This window comes from Carassius carassius, chromosome 22, assembly GCF_963082965.1.
Source record: "Carassius carassius chromosome 22, fCarCar2.1, whole genome shotgun sequence".
Classification (NCBI taxonomy): domain Eukaryota; kingdom Metazoa; phylum Chordata; class Actinopteri; order Cypriniformes; family Cyprinidae; genus Carassius; species Carassius carassius.
In genome coordinates this window covers 13131380-13155233 of record NC_081776.1, presented here as the reverse complement: position 1 = coordinate 13155233, position 23854 = coordinate 13131380, and the positions used below count along the sequence as shown (strand labels likewise).

At 39.7% G+C, this 23854-nt stretch overlaps 2 protein-coding genes across 9 annotated transcripts in view; one reads left to right on the top strand and one right to left on the bottom strand.

Annotated features, from left to right (window-relative positions):
• Positions 1 to 8214, bottom strand: part of LOC132099005 (voltage-dependent L-type calcium channel subunit alpha-1C-like) — a 131304-nt gene extending 123090 nt beyond the window's left edge. For 2 of the 4 annotated variants that reach the window (XM_059505352.1, XM_059505355.1), the window contains exon 1: positions 1478 to 2228. In XM_059505352.1, coding sequence (XP_059361335.1) covers positions 1478 to 1535 — 58 coding nt within the window. In that variant the 5' untranslated portion in view covers positions 1536 to 2228. Of the gene's footprint in view, positions 1 to 1477; positions 2230 to 8087 lie in introns of those variants that run through there. The other 2 variants (XM_059505351.1, XM_059505353.1) reach the window with 2 other exon arrangements.
• Positions 3577 to 11584, top strand: LOC132099006 (mRNA-decapping enzyme 1B-like). Of its 5 annotated transcripts, none has more exons than XM_059505358.1 (10): positions 3577 to 3606; positions 5504 to 5662; positions 5802 to 5842; positions 6095 to 6222; positions 9070 to 9136; positions 9838 to 9961; positions 10074 to 10196; positions 10297 to 10908; positions 11045 to 11185; positions 11442 to 11584. In XM_059505358.1, the coding sequence occupies exons 1-10, from the start codon at positions 3592 to 3594 to the stop codon at positions 11520 to 11522; spliced, it is 1491 nt and encodes a 496-aa protein (XP_059361341.1). In that variant the 5' UTR covers positions 3577 to 3591; the 3' UTR covers positions 11523 to 11584. The 5 variants fall into 5 exon arrangements, with proteins under 5 accessions (XP_059361341.1, XP_059361339.1, XP_059361340.1 ...); XM_059505356.1 differs by having other exon boundaries at positions 10279 to 10908; XM_059505357.1 differs by lacking the exon at positions 3577 to 3606 and adding an exon at positions 4564 to 4687 and having other exon boundaries at positions 10279 to 10908.
• Positions 11585 to 23854: the final 12270 nt, after the last annotated feature.

Sequence of the window (23854 nt, the reverse complement as noted above, 5' to 3'; positions counted from 1 at the left end):
TGCTGGCTGCTCTGTTGCACCTTTTTCCTCTACACTGACTGTGTGTTGCGCACTTTATGCTTTGTATAGCATCTGAAATCTACATAATATATATATAATTACACTAAATATTATTAGTAACACATGCCATTATATGGCACAGGTGGTCATGTGATCGCAACATAGTGGTGTCTTGACTAAGATTACTGGAGATGTCATCTCATGTAAGTATCATATACATGATTTTAACATTTCTTAAAGGTACTGTTTATGTCATTCGAAGAAAAACTTTTCTCCTATAAGCAAACATTCACTAAGTTCACATTTAAGAAAAAGGTGAGTTATTATAAGAAACTGTTGGGATGTTTCAGCATCAAGAGGAAAGTTGTAAGATGTAAATCTGAATAGCATGCTGATCAAAGATAAACGTTTACTGCCAAAACAAAGCATCTAAAATTAGATTTGGGATCCTTTTCCCATCACTGTCGTCCAGCTTCTATTTGAATACCAAACAAAGAGTTTATCTCAGTGTATTCACTCAATCAAACGGGCTATGGAAACGCGCTCTGTCCCTCACAGACAGCGCTAAAGAAACATCATTATTCCAGTTGTCATAATCAACTAGCTTTTTTTGTGCATGACAGATGTGCAGTGGGCCTGAGGGGGCGGGGCTACATCATTGACAGCAATTTACGGGCTTAGCTCGGATGCGTTTGTTCACTCAGGTGCGGCAGGTGCGCGCGCGGGGAGCGGGCTTATCGCGAGCCGCGCTGTTGCTATGGGTCGGCAGCTCCGTTGCCACGGCGCCAAGAAGAGATGGCTGGAGGCCCTTGATGGAGGGGGATCTTGTGAAGGGAAGAGAGTGAGGCTCCGCGCTTTTCGCAAGCGTTAAAACCGCTCAACCCGTGGAGACTGCTGCGCCACACCAGCTGTCTGATAAGAAGGGAAATTCAACAGATGCACGGGGCATGACTGACACGGTGCTTCGTTTCACCATTGAGATGCTCTGAACAGAGTAAATAACTGTGAATTAATGCGCCGATGACAACACCTCGAGTGCATTTTACCCGCTGGACTTGGATCAATGCAGTCTGGCCGCACGAAATGGTTAAAAGCTGATTTTAAGTGTGAAGCAGCTGACAGGGTAATCGATTGACATCTGTGCGCGCGTCTCTGACCACATGATCTAGATACATGATCAAACCGTGGCCTGTCCGTAACGAGCCACCCAACAAGTTCATCAACTACATTAACGCATTTCCCTCCAAAATAACAATAAAATAGCTGTTGGGCATAAGTGGTTATATTTCATGACATTTGTTGATCGTCCTCTGAAAGGAGATATGAGTGCGCATAGTGTGGTGGAAAATGGAAGGGTTCGGGTACACCCCCGCGTCATGCCCATGATAATGCCAACACACTCAACATACACCCCCCAAAACATCCATATGGCACACACACAGTTTCCAAACAGAGGGAAGACAAACAGAGAAATTACCTTGATGGTTTTCAAGGGTGTCCTCCGGTATGTACATGTTTTTGCTTTCATTTACCATATATGTGGTCCAGCTTTATCCGAAGGTGAATGAAGAAAAGGTTGTAAAAAAGGAGGGGGTAGGAAAAAACAACCCAAGGGAAAGAAATGAAAGAAAAACCGGGGGAAGGAAAGATGAAAAACGCAAAGCGTAGGATAGTCCTTCTCTTGCGGCTTAGTTAATATTACCTGATCCCCATTATGGAGCTAAAGATCAGGAAAGGATAGTCGCAGGAACCACCTAAGAAAACGAACCAGTGCATCTTTGGAACATCCGGGCCCTACCTAAGAAACATGATACCAGCGCCGCTTGCTGATGATCGATAACCAAATCGGCGCGATTCGCTCGCAAACGGTTCGAAAAGGATGCTGCGAGAGCCAGGAGAAGCGCGGGAGAAGCGGGCGTAGGTTTCAGAGACCGTTTCAGAAAGCGCAGCAAAAGGTAAAAAAGGTGTGTATATTCCAGATCTCACGGGCTTCGGTCTTCATATATGATCGATTCCATCTGAGATGTTCCACAGCAGGCGTAGTTTGCGTCGCGCCTCGTTAGGAAACAGAGTGCAGAATCGGCCGCGTCCAGTCCATGTTGGAGAGAAAGGGGAGTAGACAGTCTGTGGCCCTGCGGAGAGAGAGCGCACACCAGCAGCCTCTCTGCAATGATCTGACGACCAGACCCCCTCCCCTGTAGACTCCCTGACTGCTTCCAGATGTGACTGCGCTAGAAAAGGAGAATAAATCCTCCACGCTTTTCCACACGGGCTGTATCTCTTGAGGGGGAGAGAGCAAACTTGGGAAGATAGAGTCGAATCGGCTCCAATAAGCGTATAGCCAGACTATGAACCGATTCAAGTTCTTTTACAGTCATGTCAGAAGATGATTTGTAGCATAACGAATCTGGTGTGGCAGACACGGTTCCATACACCATGTTTAGACATTATCCACTTCCTGCTGCCTGCCGGGATGCCACTTCTGGGAAGAATGCTGGGTTCCCCATCAGCAGGTGTCAGGGCTGATTTTTCCCTTCAGCAGAGGTTTAACCGGCCTGATCTTCCTGTGGCAGGACAGGCGGTTTCCTGAGCACTGGTGGGCCATGATAAAGGGGACCATGGGTCCTGGGAAATTCTGCAAGATGAATGAGAATCTTTCATCAGAAAACGGCCTAGTACGAATTTAGCAGGCCCTTCTCTGGTCCCTCCCTCCAGCCATGAGAAAACTTCACATGTCCCAAGAGACATCCCCTGCCCCCAGATGATCATTTCTTGCTCGCGCTCTTGCTCTCTGCGCATCACAAGTGCAGATCTTGATTTTTCAAAACAGAAGAATCATGAAACAAGTAGCAGGACAGAGAGGTACCCGAAACGGCAGGTTTTCAGATGTCCCTCAGGATTAATGAAAAATAAGCTTCATGGACCTACAATCTACGGCCAAGTTCTTTGATTGAATTTGGCTTTGAACAAAAGTTCATGACAGAGGTCAGCGATTTCCCCTCAGCATCCTCAAATAATTGATTCACTTTGGTATGTTTATTCAAAGCACAGAGGAAACATACACAAAGTGGTTTTCAGTGCCACTCTGTAATCATGAGCGTCTGGGAATCCAGGGATTGAAAAAAAAAATCACGGGCATCGGTACAGAAGGAAAACTGGTTAATGTGTCGCTTCAAAGATTACAAAATTCCTCCCGGCTTCCAGACCCACATTTCAAATGTCAAGACGGATCATGTCTCTGTCTGAACACTGGATGTGATACAGCAGTGGCTGTGCTCTACAACCAAAGGCTTTTTTAATAACACTATTATGAACCAATTAACTAAACTGAGGTGACATATCCCTCTTGTACTGACTCTTACCCCACCATGTAATGAGAATTAAGTATACAGAACAGAAAGGTTTTATTTCTAAAATATAGGCTATGTTAGTTGATTAAGTCTACTTTTTTGACAAGTGTTTTTTTTTTCAGCTCAGCTGAGACATCATAAAAACTGCTTGGGCTGCTGTGCTCTCTGGAACAAGTCTGCAATCCTGCCGAGAACCAGGATAAATCACGAGTAACTGTATAGTGATGCCCTCTAGTGACAAATGAGTGGAGTGTCGGTGAGTAAATTGTTCTTTTACAAGGTGCACTTAAAAGTATAATACGACTGTCACCCTAAGCAACCCTGTGTCTTGCTCAAGGGGCACAATAGCATTCAGTTTCTAGGTTGCAACCTTAATGTAGAGTCCCTATCTGAAGCTTCTTTTAAGGGTGCAAATCTTTATGTTATGTTTATGTCGTATTGGCTGGCATGACAGATGTCATGGATGATGCAAAGGCATGTACTAGGCTACTAGCACATTTTTAACGTACATTATATTCAGTGCGATATGATCATTTTAATTATTCAAAAGCTTGAGATAATATTTAAATATCTTTATATATTTTTATATATAAAATAAATATTTTATCATGTGATTTTACCATTAATAATTATATTGGAATAAAAGAGGAGGGGGGAAAAAATCCTAAATGCGCTTTAAAATTACAATACGTTTGGCTATTAAAATTGCAGCAGGACAGCAAGTCCTCTGGACTGCGGAAAATGCAAACAAACAAAGATTTACAAAAACGTAACACTTCAAATCATGCCTACCAGAGGATGAATAATGCAGGAATACAGAATTTCAAAACCTCAAGTGCTCCCGTGGACGCACAAACTCTGCAGCGTCCGCTCACTTTATTTAGTACCATGTCCATGATGTAAATTAAAGGTCTGGCGGGCCTCAGGTGAGCGCGAGCCGGCTGCGGGGGGCGGGGCTTCAGGCTCATCGCTTATTCTGTCTCCTCGATTACTTTTCCTGTGTGTCTGTTTGTGAGCGAGCTCAGCGATCGGCTCGTTCTGTCTTGCCGTCAGCGCAAACATGGGCGAGAGCTGGACCCTTTAGTAGTTAGAGAAGTGAAATAGAGCGATTTATTCACGTTTTACAAATTTGCAGAGCATTGCAAACGTGCACCAGGAGACCGGAACGTGAAATAAAGCGGTTCAGTCCTGTTTTACAGAGCTGAATCTCGTTTTACATTTTTTTTTAGCATTTGTGCGGTATTTTAAGTGCAGGTAAGTTTCACTCCAGTCTGATCTATAACAGGGCAGCGGCGTCTAATCATGGCCTCACTTATTTCATTTGTAGACATATGCATGTATGGATTGTTTAATTATTAGTGGAAAGCATCAGTTATATTGTTCATACACGGTTGGGGATTTGAACAAACCGCTAACTTCTGGTACCAAACTTTTTAGAGTTGTGCTAAGGACATGAATGAATAATGCTATTACTTTAAGGTACTAACGATCGGATTTACGGCTTTCAACAAACGAGGAACCCGAAGCAAATCTAGGGCCCATAATATAATGAGACTTGAAGGTGGGCTCTTTTAACTTGGGCCAAACTTAGCAAGTGCATAGAAAGACTCTCACACACAGCATCATTGCTTTAGAGTATACAGTTTATTTTATAACCTAATTTAAGCCTTAGTTACTGTATTTTGCACAAGTCTGATCTGTTTCTTTTGTTTAACGGCATCAACGTAAATGTCTGATTTATTTATATATCAATTAAATGACTTGCACAGCTCTGATTTATTAATTTAGTAAACTTAAACTGGTTTGCATTCATGAAATGTTTAAATGTGTGCATGCCTAATTGTTTTTGAGCTTTGTTTTGTCTACATTTATAACTAGGCCGGTGGAGATCGTTATAGGTACTGCTTTTGATCATAATTGGGACACACAAGACCGTGTATGTATGCAGAAACAATATTTTACAAAACATTAAAAGCTGCAGTTTAAAGTTCAGTTCATGCACTAAAATTAAGATTTATGTGGAGTAGTTAAAATATTCCTAATAGGCTGTGATGATAGTGATGTATGTAAACAATTGCTGAGCAGCCTTACACTATCTGTAATCTCGGACATCTGCATGGTTTTATTTAAAAAATCATATATTTTATTTACAGAACAGGACTGGAGCCATGACTGCAAGCACAGGTGGAGGCGGGAGCTGTTTATCCATGAGTCTGGCTGCCCTAAAGAGACTCGACCCCTACATTCACAGCATCACAGACCTAGCCAGCCAAGTAGCACTTTACACCTTCAACAACACCACCAATGAATGGGTAAATGGTGATATAAACACAGTCAGTGACATTTAATGGATAGGTAGATTAACGACTATTGTAAAAAATAAATTGTCCTTATATGTATGTTAGTTTATTTGTATTTTAAGGTAAATGTATATATTTTTATTTTCTGCAGGAAAAGACAGATGTGGAGGGAACTCTGTTTGTCTATAACAGGTTTGTATGTTCCTGGTGTTTTCAGCAGTGAAGCACACACACACACACACACACACACACACACACACACACACACGTGTAGTCCAGAATCGGAGCCCTAGAGATCTAAAGCGGGTCTAAGAGTCACAGAAATAACCTGCATGACATTCCTCCGTCTTTCTTCTATAACGTTGTACACTTGACTGCACTAACACACAAGCTTTAGTTTCCCACTCGTGTTGTGGATTCTAATGTCAGTTTTCTGTGCATCAGACTTGCCTCCCCCAGGCACGGCTTCACCATCCTGAATCGGCTGAGCATGGACAACCTGAGCGAGCCCATCACTAAAGACTTAGATTTCCAGCTGCAGCATCCGTTTCTCCTGTACAGGAACGCTCGCTGTAAGTCTCTCTGTTTGTGAACCAGCTCAAATGCATCACAGTAAAGCTAAAAGGGTAATACTGTATGATATTGCACATAGTATGTAGATTTGGTTGATTGTTAAAGTTGTTTTTCATGAATGAATCCTTACATAATGTGGTGAGATTAAAGTATGTGTGTTAGAAACAATCATCTTATAACAGACAGGGTTAAAAATCCTCAATGTACACTGCACACTTTGTAGATGGTTTTATCCAAAGAGACTTTGCATTCAAGAGATTTTTTAACAAGTTCATGTGTTTTCTGTGAATTGCATCTCATGCACCATGCTGTAATGCTTGAGCTACAGGAATGCCTACATGAGGATTTTGAGAGAATGACTTATCTAGTATTTCTCTGCGTTTAAGGAAATGTAAAATTCTGATGTTCAGCCCACAAAATGACTCTGTCTTTACATCTGGTATTAAGAGCTGTCTTGGGTGATCTCATCATAATAAGTGGTCAACAGAGACATAAACTGAACTTCGGTGTTCAGTGGTTGATTGTCAGGTGAGTTGGTGGTCCTTCATTGCGTTTAAGCCCCAGGTATACTTTACTTTATGAGTTTACCTCTCATGCTTAGTTGAGCAAGCAAGTATGAATGCAGATAGATGCAAATGGATCTTTCTTTCGAAGGGCTCAAATCACTCACACGCTTACGGATGCACAGACACAAAAATCAGGTTGGACACGGATGGTATGTGAAAACTCTTCTGATGGCAAAATGTTTTGGACCCCATTTGGGTGTGTTTTTAGCATCCAGTGTCAATAGGATCACTTTAAACGGATGTTGATACCTGGTGTAAATCGAGCAGGATGAGCATCCAAAAAGTGAAGAACTTAACCGCAGTAAAAGTGTGTCTGAATCGAGAGAGCTGTCAGACCTGTGTGTGTGTGTGTGTGTGTGTAAGATCAGAGATCCCTGGCAGGCGTGCCTGCATGAAAGGCCCCAGATCCACAGTGCCTTATATGGTGCAGAGAAGTGTGTGTGTGTGTGTGTGTTTCTCTTTCAGTTTGCTGCCAGCATCACAGACCCGACCAGCCAATACTGATTAGATAACAAGCCTCTCTCACATGCATATGCGTCCAAGGAAATTTATGATAAAGAGACCAGCAAATAGAATGCATACAAAAAAGCCTTAAGTACTTCAAAAGTGCAAGTGGACAAGTAAGGAGATAAGTTTGACCGTTTCTGATATCGATACGGTTTAATGTCCCCGTCAGCCATCGTTTTCAGGGAGCGTAAAATCTTAAATAACAAGTGGGGTATAACTGATGTACCTTTTGTCAGAGAATAAAACTTGACTTTGTCTGGAGACCTTATTTTAGGCATTTGACCAAAAACCTATTAAAAATACCCAGACAACTTAACCAGAGGTGCGTTGCCAGGTTTCTGGACTCATTACTGCAGCACTCTGTTCGTGATTCTAGATATGGTTCCTATCCCTTGTTTAATGTAAGTCTAAGGAAAATTTTCCTGTTATATCATCCACCAGATGAAAACGAAGTCTGGTGACTTATATACACCTCTCCTCAACAAAGCACATGGTTTGAGGTATTGTTCATCTCCATAGCACAAACAGCGCAAGTGTTACTTGTCAAAACTTTTTTAATAGTTGAATACTTAGTATGGGCAATAATGCCTTTACAAACACTATTAATAAGGTTTCAGACAACTGGAAGTAAGACCTACACGGTCCACCTTAAAGACATGGCTCTTCCTCATGTGCACAGGGTGCTGGATTGTGTCAGCTCGTCTCTTAAACAAATGCAGTGTTGTGCTTGTGATTTGCGACTGCGTAGCTGGAGACTTTCAGCCGGACTGTTGCGTATACAAAGCTCTTACCTCCTGGCCGCACGAACGTGTATCCCAGCTCTCTCTCCGACACCAGCTTCCCTTTGAAGCGAACCTCCACTTCCTCCTTCAGCCGCTCGTGCTTCAGCCTGCGGCGACTGAACAGCCCTCGCAGCATCTTTATTCTCTTTCTGAGATTTGAATCCTCGGCAGATTGAAGCTTCGGTCTATTTGAAGTCAGTCAGAAGTTCACCATCACTGCTTGTGTGGATTCCGCTCCATTCAGTAAAACATGCAGTGAATGCAAAGGTGTGCATTTCAGGTCTCTGTTTTTTTTTTCTCTTTGTTGTGTTTTAAGGTCAACTTCAAGAGCGCTCGCAATGTCCTCTCATCCCTCTCTGTCCTTCTCCTTGTTCTCCTTCCCCTGCTCGTTCTTTCTCACTCTCTCCAAGTTGTGTTCCTCAGTTCCCAGGCAGTGTTTTTTTTGGGTTTTTTCCCCAGGCACTGACCCGCCTGGTGATCTCTGCTCTGAGAATGAACGGCTGTGGATACATCACCCACTCTCTCTCTCCCTCTCTCCTCCTTTTACTGCCCTTATCTCTCTGCTACTTCTGGAGGTGACTGAAACCGGTCCTGTTTCAGCTGTCAGCACCAGGCTCTAAGTTTAGTTTATGAGGAACCAGAGTTTAAACGTATCACTGAAATCTCTATTAATTGTTCCTTATAAGGTTGTTCTTTAAAATGGCCTTGATTGTGGATACAAGCATCAGAAGATACATCTTGGTCTTTAAAGACATTTTAGTGTCCTGGCACAGCAGTTGGCTCCAGTTCCGCTTGGGCACTTGGGAGTTTGGACTCTCTGGGAAAGGAATGTCAGTAAAAGAGTGGATAGTGCATGTATGCTGTCAGTTCCAGTGGTCCATTTCCACTAATTCTGATGCTGGGTTAAAAGTTATTTCCTTATGATTGTCACTGGTTTTGATCGAATCTTTGATTAAGATTAACATTAATGTGTGTGTATGTTTTTTGGCAGTGTCCATCTTTGGCATCTGGTTCTACGATAAAGAAGACTGTCAGCGTATTGCAGAACTCATGAAGAAGTGAGTTTCTCCTCTATCTGCAACTTTTAATTCTGGTTCTGATTCTAATTCCATTAACTTCCTAAATTCCCTTAATGATTCTTCTAATAAGTCTATGAAAAAACCATAATATATTTAACACATTTCTATGTTTTTTTGTTTTTCTAGAATGTGTTTCATAATAAAAAATTCCACAATAAATTTGAATATTGATTCAAGAGAGTCTACTCATAAGATTCTTTCATTCCCGAAGTCATTCTGCAACCAATGAGGACGATGCTATAGAAAAATCTTGCCTTTGTATGACTTTGCGTAGAGATGTTTAATCCCAGGTGCACCTGAAGGCCCACTGTCCTGCATAGTTTAACACGTATGCCTAGAAGTTTGTGGTTCTAAAATTGGCTGGTTCAAGTGTCTCAAATTGGGGCAGGAGCTAAACTCTGCCTCACCCCTGATTTAGAAGCACCCAATCTTTTTATCTCATCACAACAAGTTACAACAATTTGTCTTTGTTATTTTGTTCTTGTTGCAGCAGAGGAAACACTTGAGTTATTTTAACACTTTGTTTAATATGGCAGATATTCAAAAGCTGTTAATGGAAACCAAATGCCAATACCATTTATTTTGGTTTTCTGCATTTAAAAAAAAGCAAGCAAAACAACAACGGTTTTGCAACCCTAGCTCTGACTTTCTCAAACACGCTATTTCTTGATGCTTGTCAGTTTGGCAGGACAGGAACAGCAGTTACAGCCGCAAATGGCTGTTGGCTCGGTCTCTCCGCGATCAGCAGAGAAGTGTGTGGATATAATGCAGATGCTCACTAAAGCACGAGATGACTATGACAAGGTAACACACATGTCTTAATGTCTTTTTCTTTCTTGCAGGTGCTTCATACGCACTAGATGTCACCAGTGCACAGTGCATTTCTCCTACTTGTGTTTTCTCCATTTCTTTTTAGGGAAAGCTCAGCGAGCCGAAAGAAATTGGCAGTGGTGGTGTCCTCTATGGAAACCCCCATTTGATCAAACCCATACCCCTCAAACCAGCACAGGACACATACATCCAGGGTCAAACGCAGCAGGTGTGAATACTTCTCAGTATGTTTGTGACACAGCAGACGTAACATAAATGTAAAATTTAATTGCTCACACATTAAAAAAAAGAAACTTTCACTCTCTCAGGATACAGAGATGGAGTCAAAGCGCCTCTCGGTTGTCTCTTTGTTCGGGGCTCAGTCAAAACCAGACTCTGTCTCGCCACAGCCCACCTCAGCTGTCAGCAGGGTGGGTCCAACGCAGCCTGCGGTGGTCCGCTCGCTGTCTTACGATGACCCTTCTCTGGCAAGTGGTGCCGTGGTGTCCAACACCCCCACACAGCACTGCCCAGCCATCCACAAGCTCATGTCTGGTTCGCTGCTGCAGCCTCTCTCTGAATCCACAGAGAGTCGTCTGTGTGAAAACGGTGCAGTCAAGAACCAGCCTGAACCGATACAAAAACTGCTAATGAACCCTCTTCCTGTGGCAGGGACTCCAGGGATTCCTTCCCTACAGTTAAATCAGGGAGAAAGTGGAGTGGGGCCCCAAATCCTCCCTAAAGCTAAAGCCTCAGGGCCGGACCCGGCTCAGCACATACTCTACGTCCCAAATGAAGCACCCCCTGCTGGAATGGCAGGGAACATGGTGTCGCCACATGAGCTTCTCCAAAGGCTCACATTGGTGCAGCAGGAGCAGGAGCTCCTACAGCCGAATCTCACCACCAGCAGCTCCAGTCTCAGCAAAACTAACCCAACACAGGTTAAATGAAATCTTTTTTAGCTATTCTGATGAAACCGAATGTGTTTCCATTATGTTCCTCTCAGATAAGTAGTAAGTCATCTTGCAGCAGTATCTGGATTATAACCTGTGATTTTAATAGGTGAGCTCACCGCAGCGTATCCCAGCGACTGGAGCCCCCACCCTCCTTCTGTCACCCAGCATGTTCACCCAGACCAAAGCCACGAGAGCAGAACCAGTTGAACCCAGAGCACTTAGCAGGACTCAGCTACAGGCCACACTGCTCCACTTCATCAAGGTCAGAACCAAACACATGACTATCTGTATTATTCCAGTACTGATCATATCATTTGGAGATGCACCAATATTTGGTGTGATTCTTCGTTAAAAAGACAGTTTCCTATGCAATAGAAATCTTTTTAGAACATTACAGCATGTCTTTATTAATTCATCGTTGATTAAAGCTATTGATTTGTACAGTAGTACATGTAGTGTGTTTGACTCTGACTGCTGCTCTATCTCTAATGGGTTGGTCCTCTCATTCTGTGATTCAGAATGATGCATCATTCCTGGACACCATCTATGAAGCATATGTCTCACGTCTCGCTACAGACTCCAGCTCAAAAGCTTTCTGAAGCAGGAAAAGCATCTGGACACGTGTATACGTACACGCAGCTTTCATGCTCTGAACCATCTCAGGACATAAGTGGAGCACCTCCGCAGCAGATTCACAACAGGAAAACCAGTTTGATTGTGTATGATCGGAATATCAAATCACTTTTGAATTTTAGATGTTGTTCACAAAGGGCAATCTTAAGTATTTTAATATTTTGTGGAAGGAAGATTTTACTATGGATTTTATGTTTAGCTTTCATACAACAGGGCTAGAAATGTGTTGTGTTAAAATCTGAGTGGAAGGACATTCTTCTTTTTATGAAGGGATTTTTATCCTTGCATATCTGAACAGACCCACAAAAGAAATAGCATGATGAATAACAAGATTTCTGGCATCTTCATAGCTTTACAATCATCCCTTTACAAGCCAGGAGGAAAAGGTTTATTATTTTTATACTTTAAAATGAAAATTAAAAATTTTAAATGTACAAACAAAGCTGTACATAAGTATATATATTCTATTTTTCTATGGATCTGTTCTTATATAAACATGCTGGAATATTTTTCTGTTCCCCTTTTGAAAAAAAAAAAAAAATCATCAGTGTTTCCCAATCAGCGGGTCAAACTGAAAACAAGCTGACAATTACATTTACTTCCATTTTGGTTTTCATATTAAAATAATATCCCAACACCCCATATAGTGTATGTTCTGATTTTCTTCTTATTAAAATTGAACATGCTACACGTGGATCTGTTTGAAAACCTTCCGAATACCTCCAACCTTAAGTAGGTTTTTTTTTTTTTTGAAAGACATTCATACGTTTATTCATCAAAGATGCAAAAAGTCAATAAAGACATGCAAAACGTTATAAAAGATTTCACTTTTAAATGAATCCTATGAAATATCGATTCATCAAAGGCTCCTGAAAACAACGCAATGTTTCTACAAAAAAACTCTCAGAAACATCAAAACCTTTTTTAACCAACCTTTAACTTTTTAATGGAGTGTATCCTGCATTCTGACAAGTTAGTCTAACCATAAGAGCATACTGGCAGTGTTCCCAACTTAGCAATTTTGTTGCTAGATTTAGCAACTTTTCAGACTACACTAGCAACATTTTTTCCAAAAAGCACCTAGCAACAAATTTAGCATTTTTTTACATTTATTTGGCAACTTTTAGCAACATTTAATAAGTGACTTGACTGATAAAAAAAGGCTCACATTTTCATCTAATAGACACAAAAATAGGAAACCAAAGATGAGTACACATCATGTAAATCAAGTTACTTGCTGTTTGCAATTGTTTGATTTATTAATAATAATACAAATTGAATAATTGTTCATTAATGATACACCGTGTTAGCTTTTAACTGTGATTGCTCATCACATTGCAAGAACAATATCTAGAAAAATGGAAAAGGTACTAGTATTTTTCCAGGACATTATACATAATCCATTGTAAACTGAAAACACTAAATACAATGCGTAATTAAAAATGCAGGTAAAAAACCTGTGAAAAATCTATATCAAAAATTCCTTCATATTAACATAATAGATTTTGCCCTATTTTTGGAGTGTAGTATACTAACTAATACAATTCTTAAAACTATTGCTCAGAATGTTTTACTAGTTTACAAGCTAAAAAAATACATCTGAAATTGTTCAAAATATTTGTAAGTGTTCAACAATTCAAAAAAATACAGTTGTTTATATTTTAATATTATATTATGCATTATTATTATTTAAATTAAAATATAAATTAACATATCAAGTATTTTTGCTTAGATTTGATGCAGTGACAATTTTGCGTAGTGATTACATAGCGCCCTCATCACGCAATGACATCACAGCGTCATTTAGCAACTTTTTAGCAACAAATCAACCTTCCTTTAGCAACTTTCTCTGAAAATTAGTTGGCAACACTGCATACTGGACTTTCAGAGTGCTTCGAAATGAATACGAATCTATGGCAGTTACAACAGACTGTAAATCTTTCTAGGTATGGACAGCTTCGCCATATCAACTAATAATACTTGCTTATAACATAATGTCTTATACAGCTCTTCATCAAATTTCAGATATTTTATGTTGCTTCATTCTCAACATTTGTACACTAATATGAATAATCATTTAATTCCAAGGGTTGTTACCTGATGTACAAATGACAATCATTATCCGGGAATTACCAACCACTGGAAAAGCTGTGGGAACCCTGTTAACGAGACATCCTGCAGCCATCTGATATCTCCAGTTAATATCTGATTGTGTGGATTTATGAGCAAGCAGCTATCATAATCATTAGCACTGATGAACTCATAAGCAATCTCAAATAAGAGCTTTAATCTAAATGACCATGGCAACAGCCAGAGTGTTGCTAGGAGAGCATGTGTTAAGGGTGAGAGATGCTAAACCTCCCCTTCATGCTCGACTCTGTGTGTTGGATTCAACTGATTTTTATGGTTTATCCCGCTAATACACTATTATATTACGACCCAAAACAGGAAACAACGAGGATCATATGCATGTGTGTGTACAAAAGATTTCTATTTCAAACAAACGTTTTAAATCTATGCATCAAATAACACTGACACATATCATTTTCCAGAAAAATTTTCACCAGCACAACTGTTTTAACGGTGATTAAAAATCAGCATACGTAATGATTTCTAAAGGATCATGTGACATTAAGGTCTGGAGTAATGACTGCTATGCCATCACAGGAATAAATTACATTTTTAAATATATTTTTAAATATAAAACACTAATTTTGAATTTTAATAATTTCAAAATTGTTTTACAGTTTCTGATCAAAGAAGTGCATCCTTGGCAAGAATATAAGGGCATTCTTTCATAAACAAACAAAAAAAATCTGACCCCAAACTTTTGCCAGTGCATGTACATCGTCTAAAAATAACTTTGGGACCAGTTGTTTACAAGAAAATTAAGTTAAGTAAATATCATAATTTATGTGCAGATTCCACTTATGTGATGACATTCATATATTTTAAGTGTAGCTTCAGTGTCCAAATAAACTCTCTGTGCTTGAAAAATGTTGGTGCAAGGTTTAGTTTCCTTCTTTCCAGAAACTCTAATAATCCTCTAACAGAAGGCCTCCTCTCACTCACCCTTTTCTCTTTCACTTTATCTCTCTATTTGAATACATCTGCCCCTCACCCACCCCTCATCTTCTCCGTCTCTCACTCTCTGTCTCTCTCCCCTACTGTGGGAATGAACTGTAATCCACGTGGATTATTAAAGTGGGGAGGTGTGTGAGTGTATCTGCCTCTCTTTCAGTTCCTCCCAGCTGTGTTGAACATAAAACGAGTGTGAAAGACATGTGGAACTGCAAAAGTTGCTAGCTGGCAAGTGAGTCCAACTGAAGACTCCATCCACTCTTAGAGGATTCATATAAACTCTGAGGAAGAAAGAGTGTGATGAAGAGAATGAAGGAAGGATGAGATGTAAGCATCAAGAGGGGATGATCAGGAATTAGGGAGAGGAGCCGGATTCTGTGAAGTTTTCTTCGTCACCCAAAAACACACTTTTGAAGCTTTCGGAGTGTCTTTTGGGCACAGTCTGATATCAAGACCAGACTGGGATTACACACTGTTTGTCTTTAGGATCCGGTGAGCTGGTGTTTTATGCACATGGCAAGGGGTTGATGGGTAGGATGAGGAGCATCACATTGCTCTGAGTGCTGTTTTGATGTTGGACCATCCAAACACAAGCTCAAATGATGATATCGCCTGAAACGTGAGTTCAGATCATCTCTGCACAAGTTTGTTGTGTTATACCAACAACCCCAACATTACAATATCTGCACGATGTAAGAGAGACCTTTAGCATTTTTGGTTCCTTTATTTCTAAATTCAACATAAATATCTCACAATAAACTCAAAGTGAATAGATGAACCACTAATAGCGCTCCTTTGATTCTTTGAGCATAACTGCAGTATGTCTCCAAATCTCACCTTTATGCATGCCGGCCTGCACACCTTTGGTCACCCCTCGTGTAAAGCCAAAATACTGTAAGCTAAAGCTTAACCTCCCGTCCGTTCGTTCAAAATCCACACACACAGTCTGTCTGAACAGACTTTTTGGTCTCTTTGAGAGCCAATTAAGCTCCTGGAAGTCAAACTATGGAATAGTTGAGATAGTAAAAGATGAAAATGTGACTTTACCCCCTCATTTCAATCCTACTCTTACCAAAAAGTAGTATACTTCAAGTTTATTTTATTAAGTATACTTAAGTAAAGTTCAAGTATATTTTAAAGTATACTTTATGTATCAAGTATACAACCCGAATTCCGGAAAAGTTGGGACGTTTTTTAAATTTTAATAAAATGAAAACTAAAAGACTTTCAAATCACATGAGCCAATATTTTATTCACAATAGAACATAGATAACATAGCAAATGTTTAAACTGAGAAAGTTTACAATTTTATGCACAAAATGAGCTCATTTCAATTTTGATTTCTGCTACAGGTCTCAAAATAGTTGGGACGGGGCATGTTTACCATGGTGTAGCATCTCCTTTTCTTTTCAAAACAGTTTGAAGACGTCTGGGCATTGAGGCTATGAGTTGCTGGAGTTTTGCTGTTGGAATTTGCTCCCATTCTTGCCTTATATAGATGTCCAGCTGCTGAAGAGTTCGTGGTCGTCTTTGACGTATTTTTCGTTTAATGATGCGCCAAATGTTCTCTATAGGTGAAAGATCTGGACTGCAGGCAGGCCAGGTTAGCACCCGTACTCTTCTACGACGAAGCCATGCTGTTGTTATAGCTGCAGTATGTGGTTTTGCATTGTCCTGCTGAAATAAACAAGGCCTTCCCTGAAATAGACGTTGTTTGGAGGGAAGCATATGTTGCTCTAAAACCTTTATATACCTTTCAGCATTCACAGAGCCTTCCAAAACATGCAAGCTGCCCATACCGTATGCACTTATGCACCCCCATACCATCAGAGATGCTGGCTTTTGAACTGAACGCTGATAACATGCTGGAAGGTCTCCCTCCTCTTTAGCCCGGAGGACACGGCGTCCGTGATTTCCAACAAGAATGTCAAATTTGGACTCGTCTGGCCATAAAACACTATTCCACTTTGAAATAGTCCATTTTAAATGAGCCTTGGCCCACAGGACACGACGGCGCTTCTGGACCATGTTCACATATGGCTTCCTTTTTGCATGATAGAGCTTTAGTTGGCATCTGCTGATGGCACGGTGGATTGTGTATACCGACAGTGGTTTCTGAAAGTATTCCTGGGCCCATTTAGTAATGTCATTGACACAATCATGCCGATGAGTGATGCAGTGTCGTCTGAGAGCCGAAGACCACGGGCATCCAATAAAGGTCTCCGGCCTTGTCCCTTACGCACAGAGATTTCTCCAGTTTCTCTGAATCTTTTGATGATGTTATGCACTGTAGATGATGAGATTTGCAAAGCCTTTGCAGTTTGACGTTGAGGAACATTGTTTTTAAAGTTTTCCACATTTTTTTTACGCAGTCTTTCACAGATTGGAGAGCCTCTGCCCATCTTTACTTCTGAGAGACTCTGCTTCTCTAAGACAAAGCTTTTATAGCTAATCATGTTACAGACCTGATATCAATTAACTTAATTAATCACTAGATGTTCTCCCAGCTGAATCTTTTCAAAACTGCTTGCTTTTTTAGCCATTTGTTGCCCCCGTGCCAACTTTTTTGAGACCTGTAGCAGGCATTAAATTTTAAATGAGCTAATTAAGTGGATAAAAGTGTAAAATTTTCTCAGTTTAAACATTTGCTACGTTATCTATGTTCTATTGTGAATAAAATATTGGCTCATGTGATTTGAAATTCCTTTAGTTTTCATTTTATTAAAATTTAAAAAACGTCCCAACTTTTCCGGAATTCGGGTTGTATAAATATTAGTGTTCTAGTAGTATACTTCTAAGTGTACTGTTTCAATACTCCTTGGGACTAAATTGGCCCACTTTCTAGTATATAAAAGTCTACTTTTAAGTATAACAGTAGCAAACTTTGAGTACACTACTAGTTTACCTCTAAGTTTGTAGTTTGTACTGCAATTATACTAAAAGTGAACTTAAAGGTATACTGACAGCTTACTAATGAAATACTTTGTACACTTTGAAGTATAGTCTTTGTAAACTACTAGTTTAGTAATTTATACTGCAAGTATACTCATAAGTTTTCTTTAAGTGAACTTTACATCATACTTTAAGTATAGTAATATGTCCTTATTTAGGTTTGAATTTGTATATGTTTTGTTATATGAATATCTGAACATACAAAACATCCAAAGAAAGAACAGAGTATCTGCTTGTAAACAAAAACATTTTATTCTGGTTTCATGCATTCTGTTTTAAAAACACTTTAATGTGAGTAAGTTTCATAAAAAAATTAAGAATAAAGACTATGAATTGGATTCAGAATGATAATCAAAACGTAGACGGAGTCGATCAACACCCTAAAGCTTTACTTAATTATTACCTCTTCATCGGTCGACATTTTATTCCGTAACGTTACAGTTTTGATGCTGCTTCATGTCAGACGATCTTGTTAAATTACATGTGTTAGTATTTGGTGTTTCTTTTTTCTGCTTCACTTGTTTTTTTTGTGTTTTTTGGGGAAATTCTGTGCAGAAGATGTGTACTAGCGCCCTCTACCGTATAATAATGAAAACACGGATTCTAGGAGTATAGCTCAAATATATTTCGAACGTTTGTAAGTATAAGTCAAATATACTTAAATGTCATTTAAGTATATTTCTGAGAAGTACATAAAGCTCATTTCTGAGAAGTACATAAAGCTCATTTCTGAGAAGTACATAAAGCCCATTTCAGAGAAGTACATACAAAGTAAACTAAAAGCATTCTTTCCTATTTTTTGTTCAAAACAAGTATACTAATAGCACACTTGAATAAACTTCAAAGCAATCAGGGATATATCTGATATCATCCGATAATCTGCAGAGGAAGCAGGTTTTATCCGTAAATCACTTCTAGAGTCAAGTTATCTCTGTTTGAATTTACTCTACACTCTAATTAACATTAGGTTGTACTGTTAACTATAGCCCCAGTGCTAGCCTACAAGCAGCCCATCTGCTTAATGACCAGTTTATATCTGACCTGAATATGTGGGCGTTTTCACCTTAAGGGCTTTTATTAGTGCAGCACAACAGCAGGGTGTTCCTGAACAGTGCGGAAGGAGGAGGATTGACCTTCCCAGACTGCTGCATCTCATCCTCCCTCTATTCTTTTTCTCTCTTTTTTTCTTGTCTCTCTAATCTAAGCTCAGAATAAAGCCTGGTACTCTGACAGTGTTGTGGATTATCCCTGTCTGTCCTTGTTTCCTCCTGAAAGTGAAATGGAACTGTAATACGGTCAGGAGAGCTGCCTGGAACTATGTTCGCCGTGCGTATCCCAGAAAATAATTGCACACCTCAAAACGTTCGTCAGCCAATCAGATTCAAGAATTCAAAGGCCCTGTAGTATAAGGGATAATGTACATCCAGCCAGTTGTTCTCGCAGAATAAACCCTGACAGGGTGATCAGGACCCCAACTCGAAGTGGAGGGGTGTTGTATCAGCTTGAAGGTAGATGAATTTGACGTTTAATTCGCTTCTTGTAACTTTTGTTGGATTCAGTCATTTATAACCTAGCTGTGACTACTGATGTGTTGTTCCCTTCTCAGAAGAGAGCGGTTTTCCTGAAAAAAAAATGATATTTTTACACTACCATTAATGAAACTCCATTCAGCTGAGTAGTGCTTAAATATAATAAAATCTCAGCTAAGTGTGACTCTTCTGGACTTATACTGTATGTCTTTGTTATCAGTCTTTGAATTGTTCTTACCAAAGGTCCCGGGAAGAATGTTTTCATTGGAAATGTTTCAGTTGAAGAAGGTAAAGATTTTCAGATCAGTACCCTGCAAAACAAGGATCATCTGTATGCCTCTGTTTACCGCCTTCTGTTAGCAATTCCTCTCAGCTGTGTTTTTTTTTTCTCTACAGGCCTGCATGACTTGACTGCTTCTGATGTCACTATTGCTAATGAATGGTAGGTGTTATCGAAGGCTAAGGACCATATTAGGCTGTTTTTAACATCTGAATTGACGTAATATACTCTTATCTGATGGTTTTCGATATTTCAGGACATACTGTGAGACTGACATCGATACACATCATCGCAACTGACAGTTTCAGGCTGTGGTTCAGTACCTCACAGGGAAAGACCCATACCTGATTTGGTGATATCCGCAGTTGAGTTCTGCTCTGTCTGTTCTTCAGGTGATGAAAGACTTCTGCAGCACACTCTGTTTGACGCAGTGGTCACAGCTCTTATGGAAGCCTACTGGACCACACTGCTGCTCAACGCCTCTGGGTAAAACTTCCCACCCACGCACACAGCGTCACAGACAAGTTTCAGAAGTCATATACGTGCTCGCCCCTGACCTTTCTCATTCTTTAACTCACCTCCGTCTTGTGCAGAATTGATGGGGGTTTGGAGACTGCGTTCCTGGGGACACGCTCCGGCCTCATGAGAATGATCAGATATGTCAGCGAAGAGAAACGTGTGGTGAAGTGAGTACCTTTAATCAAGAGCTCCTGCTGTCCGCGTCACGACTCAGCTGCACAGACCTTATCGGCATTGTCATAGGTTTTCTTAAGGCCACCCACTCCCACAGCACTTCATATCACTTTCATCAGTATGCACTCTAAAATACACTCATCACTGGGAAGATAAAGAGGAACAAGCAATAAAACATAATGTGGTATTAAGAGAATAAACTTTAGTTAATTTGGTTATACAGTACATAAATACATATATATATATATACATATAATCAACGTAAATAAGGTACTGACCATAGTAGTTGAATCTGAATACTTGTAAAAGGTATATATATATACAATCATATGAATTTCTTTTTAATGGTTTTATTGCAGAAAATTCTTATCTCCGTCAGATAAGGAGAATATTTTTAGTCTGGACCATGGTATCGGCGTGCGGCAAAGAATCCAGCTGGACGCTTTTTGTACTAGTTCCCAATAGAGGACAGCACACAAGGTAGCCTGCACCCTGCAGTCCACATCATACAGACTAGGAGACTTTACATCCTGTTCAGAGTATCATGCTCAGTATTTGTTTTTTTTTCTTCTTCTCATGCAGTGGATAGCAGGTTTGTGATTGCTGTCATGTCTGCTACAGTCTCTGTTAACCAAAAGACAGCAGATGAAGGAGGTATGATTTTCCCTGGTTATTCTTATCTTTTAATATAGATTTTTTTCTTCTACATTAGTCAGTGCTGATGACAAACCGCCCATTGAAAAGCTATTATCTTTGTCCATTTTAAGAGTGTGTGAGCACATGTGCCCATGTAAGGATATGCAACCATGTATGGAGTTCAAGTCCTCATGAACATCTCTTTTCCTCAACATGGCCTTTGTTTGTGCTATTTCTTCTGTACTCATGAAGACACTCAAAACTCATTACTTGCATTAATGCATTTATATAAGGAAAAGATCAGGAAGTCAATGGAAGTCATCTGCTAGCATTCTCATTCTTTTAAATCTATTTCATGCTTTTAAGTAAAAAAAAAAAAAAAAAGCCAGTCAATGGAAAAAGATGCATTATACCACTGAAATGGTTGTTGTTATATTATCTACCAGCAGGGGCCAACTAGACTGTGCTGATCAGTCAACGCTTGATCCCTTGGTATATTCATCCAGTTCAGATTTTGAATCCCGATCTCTCTCCATTTTGTGTAAAACTTAAGAAGCATATTTTATTATTTTACTTTGAGCAAACTGTGTGTGAGTGCTTGGTGTACCTTACACTGCAACGTTTATGGAAATACAATCTTTATTCATCTTTAACAGAATTATATCACAGCTCACAAATCATATTTCAAATGGATTTTTATCAAGCGAAAATATAAAGGAGGATCTCATATCAGTATTAGAAAAAAGGTCAAGTGAAGAAAGGGTCACATCAATAAGCTAAAATATATTAAACCAGAACTTCATAAAGATCTTGAAGATGCTTTCAGCTCAGTCAAATGGGCAAATCCTTTCCCCTCAATCATCAATTGGGATTTATAAAGCCTATATTTAGCGAGGGTGTGTAGTGAAGGGTGTGGTGTCCCTGCTCTTAAATGGAAAGCCAGGACAGAGAGTAAAGACACCCCAGCTGAGTCACTGCTCATTTATAAACCGCCCTTTATATCCACTGACATTACATCACGACTGCTCTGTCGGCTAATATTCAGATAAAGCACATTGCTGATGTTGTCAATAAACAAGCATGTGATCCCTTTTGAGAATATTTGCAATTAGTGCAATTTGACAGGAAAGTATTAGTCCAGCAGTGGCAAAAGTGCTTTTGTCGTTTTTTTTTTTTTTTTTTTTTTTTAGAACAGAGGATACAGGGTTTGTGTTTTGTCGCCCCGTGCAGAGTACAGGCCTTTGACACATGCTGTATAAAATAAGAGCTAAATGAACAGTAATAGCAGGAGAGACCGCAGCCATTAGACGAAACTCCTCTCATTAATAATTCATGAGTTTTCTCTGAATTCTCTAACAGAGAATCTTTAAGAGTTCCTCTACAAAAGGAGTTTACACAGAAAACACAGGGAAACGTATACTCAATTTTTCCAATCAAGTCATTGTTCATAAATAATTTGTAAGACACAGATTAAAATATATACATATATTCAACATACATTTGAATAAATGTATATCTGTACTTATATATATACTCAGCATATGGCTGCAAATATCACTGAACACCGAGACATAGTCCTAGATCCTTAACTGCTGGTGTGGGTATTCGCACATAAATTAGTTGTACTTTTGATTTACAACTTTTTGCCAGCAACCTTACCAGTAATTTGCATTGGTAATGAATAATGTGTGGGAAAGACTGTTGCTATAGTTACAACGGAACAGCATCTCCTAAATCCTAATGAGGTGGTGTGATATTTGCTCCACACCCTCGTGCCTACTGCACATCCTTCCTATAGATGGCAGCATTGTGCAAACCACCTAATGACGATGTTCCTCATGTTGACATTATTAGCAACATTATTTTCTGATTCGAAATTTTCAGTAATACTGAGGAAATGAATATGCTGGTTACAATGTGATGCTAGTTTCTGACATCTTTCCCTTTTTCATCCAGTCGCTGCGTTTGATTTGCCGCATGAAAGCTTATACTGATAATATCTGTCGGCTTCTGAAAGCTCAAGTCAAATGAATCTGATTTAGTCTAAACAACTTCTGCCCTCAAGGAAACGCGGATTATGCAAATTGGTCCACAAGCAGAAAATTGATCACACAGGCGCAATCGATTCTCCTCCATCGCCAGCCCAAGAGAAAAGATCAGACTAAATCACCTATGACATCCTAGTCCAGAATTAAACAACCGATGATTTATATTGCACAGAAAATACTTTCTTCTTATACTATCCTTCTTATCCTTTTCATTTCCTTCTTAGCTATTGTCTTTCTCTTTTTCTTTTGAGGGCAGCTATCAAATAGGGCCACTGTGCTTCTTCAGCCACCAAGGTGTAATAAACAGTTCCAGTAACCACAATCTTCCACCCTCCTTTAACATCAACAGAGTCCTCAACCTGCTCTACATTAGCACTTCACGATAGACACCAGGGCTGGATTATTCTAGTCTTACAAAAACACATCTGACCTCTAGAGATGAACATGGAGAAACAGCTAACAAACAAAACAAAGTTATCAACAAAAATTATTATCACACGATAGAAAGGACAAACCTTACATTTAAAAACATAAAACTGGGGTCACATCACATCGTATAGAATATATTATAGCTGATAAATAAGGATGGAATATTTCAAATATGATATGTGAGGGTTATGATGTTCAGTTCACACTGGGGTAGGGTTAAGGGTTATAATTAAGGTTGGAGGTGAGTGCTGGAGGTAAGAGTTAGTATTGAGGGTTTAATGTTTGGGTTGGAAGTAGAGCTGAAGGTTTAGGGTAGGAGTTGGATGTTTGGATTAGTGATGGAGATTTATGGTAAGGGTAGAGATTCCCTTTGGTTGTTTATGGTTGTGGGTTCAGATTAGTGATAAAGGCTTTTGGTAAGGTTAGGGATTTGTGTTGGAGGTTTAGATTAGTGTTGGGGGTTAGGATTACCCCACTTCTACACCAAGCACATCAGTTGACAAGATTAAGGCTGTTTACACTTTGAAGTCAAAATTCCAAATCAATCTGTCCTTTTTTTCGGAAGTAGAACAAGCCCATGTGGTATGTCAGAAATTGGGGCATAAATTTACGGTGCAATGCATCAGAATGTATCCATTGTAGACAGTAGG

Excerpts from the sequence above, each read along its gene's own strand:
- LOC132099006 (XM_059505356.1), top strand. Across the intron at positions 10,197-10,278 it reads TCCAGGGTCAAACGCAGCAG|AAACTTTCACTCTCTCAGGA; the intron begins GTGTGAATACTT and ends ATTAAAAAAAAG. Across the intron at positions 11,186-11,441 it reads CACTGCTCCACTTCATCAAG|AATGATGCATCATTCCTGGA; the intron begins GTCAGAACCAAA and ends TCTGTGATTCAG.